We start from the raw sequence: 7,369 nt of genomic DNA, 5'->3' as shown, positions 1-7,369 counted from the left end.
GGTGGGTGTGCGGGGAGGACACGTTCCCGTTTCCCTGCAGGGGCCTCTGGTTCTCCTGGTTGATGGTCCCATCCTGAATCGGGGCCGATGCCTGACTTGTGTTCCTTCTGCTTCCACAGAAGCTGCTCCCTTCCCTCTCGGCCTCTCTCGAGGACATCTTTACCCACTGGGAAAAGTAAGTCGAAGGAGGGAATGACCATCAGATCGATTCCAGACCGTGTTAGCAGCCCGGCTGCACGGCACGTGTGATCGCTGTTTGCTGGAATGTCCCGTGGCCAGGTTATTTCTGATGATAACTGTGCCTCTGGTTTCAGATGTTAAAAACTACTTTGGTTTAAAACTTCCTGAGCTTGGAGATAAAGTTGTTACTCCAGCTCTGAGAAGCTGATGCTGTTCTTGTGCCTGTTGGAGTTGATACCAGAGTACTGTAGGGCTCAGAGTTATGCTTTGCTGGCAGAAATCTTTCCCACAGTTCTGTTTCACTTTCTTTTTTAAAGCCATGTGCTTTGCAGGAATATTTACCCAAGCACAGGGGATTTGAGCAGATGCTGAAGTGCCAGGGCTCTTATAGGAACTTAAACCTTGACATAGATCAAGTATCATCTGACTCTGAGGAAGTCTCTTGGTTTCAAGCCCTTACATGTTCAGCCCAACGCCTTCCTATGCAGTTGTTCCACTAAGTACCCTACGTGAAGGTCTGCAGTGTGGAGCTTTCCCATCAGTGGGGTGAAACGATGTTTGCACCCACACTGAGCACTGCTGACCCTGTTCTGATGCTGGAGCACAGCACTGCAGAGAGAAGAGGGCTGGTGGCAGCCGCAGGGCCGGGCTATAGGGGGATTGGTGGTGTTGGTTTCTGTGCCCAGGCTGAGGAGTGTTGGACTGAAGATGCTCCTCAGCGTGGCCGTGCCAGCAGCTTTGGGAAGCGGGTGTTTGCTTCAAAGGTGTCTTCTGCTAGAATGGCTCGTGTCTTGGCACTACCCTGGTTCATGTTCTTGTGTCTCCATGATTTTCCTGCTTGAGCAGGAGAAAGACTGGATCTAGCTGAGGATGCAGCAGCATAGAAACAAGCCTGCAGTTCCTCTTTCTAACAATTTATTGCTTTCTTGGGTATTGATGGTGACCTTTCTCTGTGCTAGTTATCCTGGGTGCTACAGCAAACCCTTCCAGATACTGTTTTAAAGTTCAGGGGGTGACAGGCACCTGCATCATGTTTAATTCCTTTTTCTCTAGTGTCATCCTTATGTTGTTGTGACAAGTATGTCTTTTATTCCTGGTCCCCCTGAGTTATGACTGGTTTGGAGTCACAATGAGGGATATATTGACCAGTAGCTTTGTTTATCCAGAAGGTGCCCTGCCTTAGCTGGAGTGCTTTCCTGTGGGTGAGCTGTGATTCTCACCTCTTGTCCCTTCATAGGCTTTTGGCCTGAAAATGTCTTTCCTCCAAGTGTGCCCTGGCTCTTGCCCATCTAACTGAGGCTGTGCTCAGAAACTCTTACAGAGTGAACCAAACAGTTGAGATTTGCGGGTACTAAACAGTGGTCTCCTCCCTCCAGGGCCACAGTTCTTCTTGGAGCCTGTGTGGAAGAGTGCCTGGGGGCAGAGGGAAGCTGGACCAGCTTTCTGTTACTTTATTAAAAGAATTATTAGAGTAATTAACAGGACTTTGTAATAGCAAATGTGCCTTTGGCGTAGCCTGCTTGCAAATAACTTGCTGTTAGAACTGTGCTACTGAAATACTCTAATAGTAAGCACAGTCTTTGCCAGCCAAGTTGTTAAACTAATCTTATTTTAAAATCAGATGAACAAATACAATTTGTGCTAAACTGGCACAAAAATGAGGGGTTTTGCCTCTGATAATTGTGTGTATGGGGGCTTAGAAGTACTGTGTGCGTGAATCACACAGACCTGTGCACAGACAATGTTACTCTGGTAATAAAGCAAGTGTATGACCTGTGTTTTCATTGGAGAATCTTTAAAGATAACTTTAGCCACATCATCTGTTCTGGTTACAGGTAGGATTCAGAGCCTGGAAACATCTTTCTCCAGCTTAATGTTTTAACCCAATTGAACAGCTTAAGTGTTCTTAAGTGAGCTTAATGCTTAGCTGTGGCCTCTTCCTCCCCTTCTTTCAACACAACTTCTGTAGGTCCAGAAGGTTCTTTTCTTAAATCTCTCTGTAACGTGACTTTTCTGTCCTTTTGGCCTGTGGACCCAAGTTCAAATGGCTTCTGCACCCTTTATGTTTGCTTCTCATGGCCTCATGGAATACCAAGACCTGTTTGAGGATCACTGCCCTAACCCTGGGACTGCACTTACTGACTCTCTGGCTATAGGTGCCTCCTGGAGACAGAATTTGTTCTGTAGAATGTCTTTGCTCTGTGGTGAGCACCAGCCTGACCATGGATGTTTTTATTTCTCTGCTAAAGGAACAAAGACTCTGCCTAGGAAGCAGAAATAAAGTCTATGTTCAGTATCTCATCTGAGTATTGCGAGGTTATGTTCTCAAGAGCTGCCTGAGGAAGACTGGAGATGTTCCTTGCAGGTTAGAGGGGTATTTCTGCCACCCCCTTAGGAGCTGTGGAGGAATGACATTGTGTATCCTTAGTCTGGAGCCTGACCTGAGAGCAGATGAATTATTATATTCTCATTTGTTCAAGATATCTTTTTTTCCCCATTTTGATGCAAATTCTGTTCCCTCAGAACTCCCTCGAATTCCAGGAGAAGAAAGGTGAGTGAAGAGGAGACAGCCATCCCAGAAAAGATCAGAGTTCCTGATCCTGTGAGCAGCTCTGAGAGCTCAGACAAGGAAGAGGATGAGAAAGAGAAGGCGAAAGCTGCAAATGGTAGGAGCCTTTCATCTTCCTGGAGTTGACAGAGTAGGACTGGAGGCTTATGTAGGAGCAGCCCGACTAGCTTGGCTAGAGAAAATCCTCGTAAAGGGATGGCTATTCCCTTGTGCTCTTAGAAAAATAGCACTGCTAATTTAGCACCCTCTTCTTATGTGGAGTTTCTGAGGAGCACAGATGTCTGCTGAAGCTAGAAAAAAGCCTGTTATGATTCATTGGGAAGAGACGGGTGTTGTTGCGTGGATGAAGCCTGTGGAGCACCTTCTAGTTGGTCCCAGTTGTGTGTTGGGCCAGGAAAGGCAGGCCTGTTTCATGGATGAGGGAAGGACTTGTTAGTTGGTATGGAAAGCCAGTGCCCTCTCTCTGAGCTGGGGTAGATCCCTGGCCCAGCTGATGTGGGAGGTGTTGGCTTGTGTAGTCTAACAAAAAGACTGACATGTTTTGGCTCAGTCTCATCTGCTGTAGACCAGCCCTTGGAAACCTGCAGATCTTGGCAGGTTCCTTGTCTTGGTGGTGGGGAGAAGGATGGGGTGAAGGAGCAAAGCACTTCCTTGTTGCAAGGACAGCAGCAGTGGAGACGAGATGCTACCCAGTCTGCTGGGGCCTTTCTCCAGACCAGAGGCTGTCTTGATGCGAGAGGCTCTCACAGTTTCTCTGTGGCTCTCTCCTGTGCAGCAGCCAGCCTTTCCCTGGCCGTGAACTCAGGAGTGAATGTAGAAAGCAGTGAAGATGATGACTCCTCATCAGAAGAGGAAACACCAGCTGCAAAAGCTGCAGTTACGGTAAGGCAGGGCTTCTCTTGGCTTTGAAGGCTGATAGTACTCCGAGGCCACGACTGTCCCAGACTCGTTGGCATGTGTAGAGTTGTGGGCTGGTGTAGCTTTCACTGGGGTTGGGATGGCCTGGGAGGATTTTGGAGGTGGCTTTGTCTGGACAAGACAAGAACAGTGTGAAACAAGGCAAATCCCACAGCTGCATAATTCATTTGCTCAAACTGTAATCAAGGGAAGTGATTTCAGAGCCATATGAAAAAATGTTCATATTTAAACAGCCCTCCTATGCTGGCATAAGCCTTCTCTTAGATATCTGTCCCCAAGTGCTTCCCTAAGGAGCTCTATGGCTTGTCCAGCTGCCAGATTGATGTTTAAGGTATGTTGTGTTCAATTTAGCCTTTCATCTGTCTATAGGCTTCTAATTTCTTTTGTTTCCTGTAGGTTACACCAGCTGTGGTGGGTGGCAAAGCTGCCAACTCCCTGCATTCTCCTAACAAACCTGCTGCCCCAGCAGGCAAAGCAGCAGCGCTCTCTGCTGCAAACAGAACTGTGGTCTCAAATAAGCAGCATCCCAGTGTGCCAGCTGCACCAGCTGCATCTGCAGCTCCAGCCAAGGCTGGGCAGAAACTGCCCGCTCCTGGGAAGCCTGGACACACCACAACAGCCACAGCCAAAGTAGGTCAAAGCAAAGCACCAGTAACGACCAAAGCACCAGAAAGCTCCAGCAGCAGCAGCTCCTCCTCATCAGAGAGTGAGGAGGAAAAACAGATGCCGACTGCAAAGGCCCCAGTGCCCAAAGTGGGTAAGGAGCTTACGGGGTGTGGGAAATGCATGTGTGGTGCTCCGGCTTTGCTGTGAATCGGATCTCAGCCATGTCTTCAGCGTGTTCCTTTCAGCTCCCTCACTGGAAAGCTCACAGTGATGCTTGTTCCTTGGGGAGCTTGTGAGAATACTGCAAAGCAGCCAGCTCCAGAGCTCTGTGGGATGAATCCAGCATGCTTGCTCCCATTTCAAGCAGCAGGTTCTGTTCTAAGATGTCTGTCTGGCAGCACCCAGTGCTATGGGGTTGGAGATGACAGCATAGTGTTATCTGGAGGAGATGCAGTACTAATACTGCAGAGGCTTTCAGCTTTTTGGAAAGGCACTGCAGCATCTTCTCTTTGTTCACAGTTGGAAAGTGATTAGGTTTTGGTTTTGAATTCTTTGGGGAAATCTCTCTTACTGCTTTGAAGTGTGTGTGTGTGGCGGGGGGTGAAGAATAGATTGTAGAAGCTCTGGAAATGGTTCTTCTCTTGGCTCTTTTCCAGAGGAGGCCCAGGCAGGCTGGGTGCCCCTGCAGGGAGCTGTGTGTAGCTGGGCAGCTCCCCATAGGGTCAGAGGGTGGCCAGGAAGGATTTACCATCTCTTCCTGCACTCGATGGAGTGGTGTCTGTGGGGCAATGTTTGTCTGGAGAAGCTGTTCCCAGCAGACCACTGGTGCTTTCAGCGGGGCCCTCTTCCCTTCAAATCCCCATAGCCCTCTTTGCGGCTTGTTTTGTTTTCCTGACTTCAAAAGCCACATTAGCATCGTGCTCTGGGAGCTCAGAGCAGCTGTGACATCTCCTCGCTTGTGTTTCAGAGCCGAAGCAGGCAGCTGGGGCTGCTGAGAGCAGCAGTGAGGAATCAAGTGATGAGACATCCTCTGAGGAGGAGCTCGCAACTCCAGCGGTCCAGGTAACTTCTCCAACCCAGGGTCCTTGTCTCTAGGAAATCACTTCTCTTCCCTTGAAAGAGAGAGGAAATGCTGCAATGCTGTAGTCTGACAACCACGCCTTTCCCTGGGTGTGTGGGATGCCCAGATTCAAGGCCAGTGAAACACACTGTGTGGCCGAGAGCCCCACTAACCCCTGTCAGCATCAACCATTCCACCTCAGTTCCTCCTAGTGCCTGATGTTGAGAGGGATCCTTTGATCTGTGGAAGGTGATTCATGTGCAACTCCATGGACAGTCAGGCAGTCCATAGAGAAAGTGGCTTGCTTCTGATAGTCCACAGCCTGTGGGGCTGAACAAGCCTATCCAGGTCAAAGTTAGCAAGGTACTCTTCTTTAAAACAGATTCCATCCAGTTACAGCTCTTGACTCATTCCTTGTGAGATGCTACCTCCTCTTCCCTTTTGTTCCCCCTGTTCCCAGGCAAAACCAACTGTGAAAACAATGCAGGTTAATGCAACACCTGTGAAAAGTGCATCTGCTGCTCCAGTGACCCTCAAGAAGAACGCAGTGAGGCAAACAGCAGTGGCACCAAACCAGGCCAAACCCACATCCATAACGGTTCCTGGGGCTGCAAAGCCCAATGACACATCAGAGAGCAGCGACTCATCAGACAGTGAAGATGAGGAACCTTCATCCATAACGCAAGTGTGTCTTTCTGAGACTCTTTTCTCTCCTTGCACACCTCTCCAGGGCTAGGAATTGCAATGAGAAGAACATTTTGTGAATCCATGTAGTGTGTAGCAAAGTCATGTTGGGGGTGGGAGGAAAGAGGCACGGGGTGTTTAAAGGCACCTCACTGTCTTTGCTCTGAGATTTAATCAAGCCATTGTGTTCCTCTCAAAAAAAAATCCATCAGTACTTTTAAATAAAAGAACCCCAGCAATTCTTTTCCCACCTGAAGTGGCAAATTGTCATGGTTGAATTTGCCTCTCAGCTATAAACTGCAATAAATCCTGTCTAATTTGTTGAACTGTAGTGCAGCTTAGCATCCCCACTGTGGAGAGCGCCAAGTGCTGCAGTGTACCTCACTGGAGGGGACTGGTAGTATCAGCAGGCTGATGGAGGATGTCTGGTCTTGCTTTCTCATCCTGGGAGACAATCCCCACACAGCTAGATGAAAGAATGCCTCGTGTCCTGCCAGTTGCTAACCTTCTTTCAGCATTTGCCTTTCCCAGGGGGCTCTGAAATCACTTCCCTTGATTACAGTCTGAATTATGTGAATTATGCAGCTGTGGGATTTGCCTTGTTTCACACTGTTCTTGTCTTGTCCAGACAAAGCCACCTCCAAAATCCTCCCAGGCCATCCCAACCCCAGTGAAAGCTACACCAGCAACATCGCTCTCTGGCAAAGCAGCTCCAGCAAAAACACTTCCACTGTCCCAAGGGAAACCAGCCCCAAAACCAGCAGTGCCAAAGCAGGCCAAAGCCACACGGGGAAGGACTGCTGCTCCCACAAAGCCTGCTGAAAGCACAAAGCCAGTGGAGAGCTCTGACTCCCCAAGCAGTGAAGAGGAGGATCTCCCTGTGCCTGTCAGCCAGAAGGTAGGTGATGCTGCCTTCAGCTCAGTGCCAAGGAATGGGATATGCAGGACAATTGTTAAATGCTACCACTGATCTTCTTGAAACACCAGTAGCACGTAGTATGTGGCATCTGTCCCTCAAAGGAAGATCTTTCTACATGGAAACAAGTGTAGCCTAACTCTTCTCGCCCAGGCATGCCAGAGGAGGGTGGGAGATGACCAACTGGTTCCCTCCACTCATACCTTGCCCATCTGGAGTGGGCCTCATATGTGGGGTCACAGATAGCTTGGTCTTGGTTCTCCTGGGAGGATTTGTTTAAAAATCTCTTGTGAGAAGGACCATGAACTGAAACTAAACTCAGACTTGGGTGGTTGAACTCACAAGAAGGCAAATCCCTTCTGAAAGCATCCTTAGACCCATTGTACAGCGACCTTCTGCACTGATTGAGCTGCAAGGATCTTTGGAAAGTGGCCTG

The 7,369-nt window shown here is 48.9% G+C and overlaps 1 protein-coding gene across 1 annotated transcript; it reads left to right on the top strand.

Annotated features, from left to right (window-relative positions):
- Window positions 1-119: 119 nt before the first annotated feature.
- LOC104517635 (treacle protein) lies at window positions 120-6,915 on the top strand (the record flags this gene model as incomplete). Its single annotated transcript, XM_010178026.1, has 7 exons — window positions 120-175; window positions 2,704-2,846; window positions 3,525-3,631; window positions 4,064-4,424; window positions 5,241-5,335; window positions 5,794-6,018; window positions 6,646-6,915. Coding segments are annotated over 7 exons (1,257 nt in total), but the record flags the coding sequence as incomplete, so codon positions are not given.
- Between the last annotated feature and the right edge of the window lie 454 nt (window positions 6,916-7,369).

This window comes from Antrostomus carolinensis, unplaced genomic scaffold (genome assembly GCF_000700745.2).
Source record: "Antrostomus carolinensis isolate BGI_N321 unplaced genomic scaffold, ASM70074v2 scaffold39381, whole genome shotgun sequence".
Taxonomy (NCBI): domain Eukaryota; kingdom Metazoa; phylum Chordata; class Aves; order Caprimulgiformes; family Caprimulgidae; genus Antrostomus; species Antrostomus carolinensis.
Note: the sequence above shows the minus strand (reverse complement) of the source record. Positions and strands in the feature narration are given on the sequence as shown.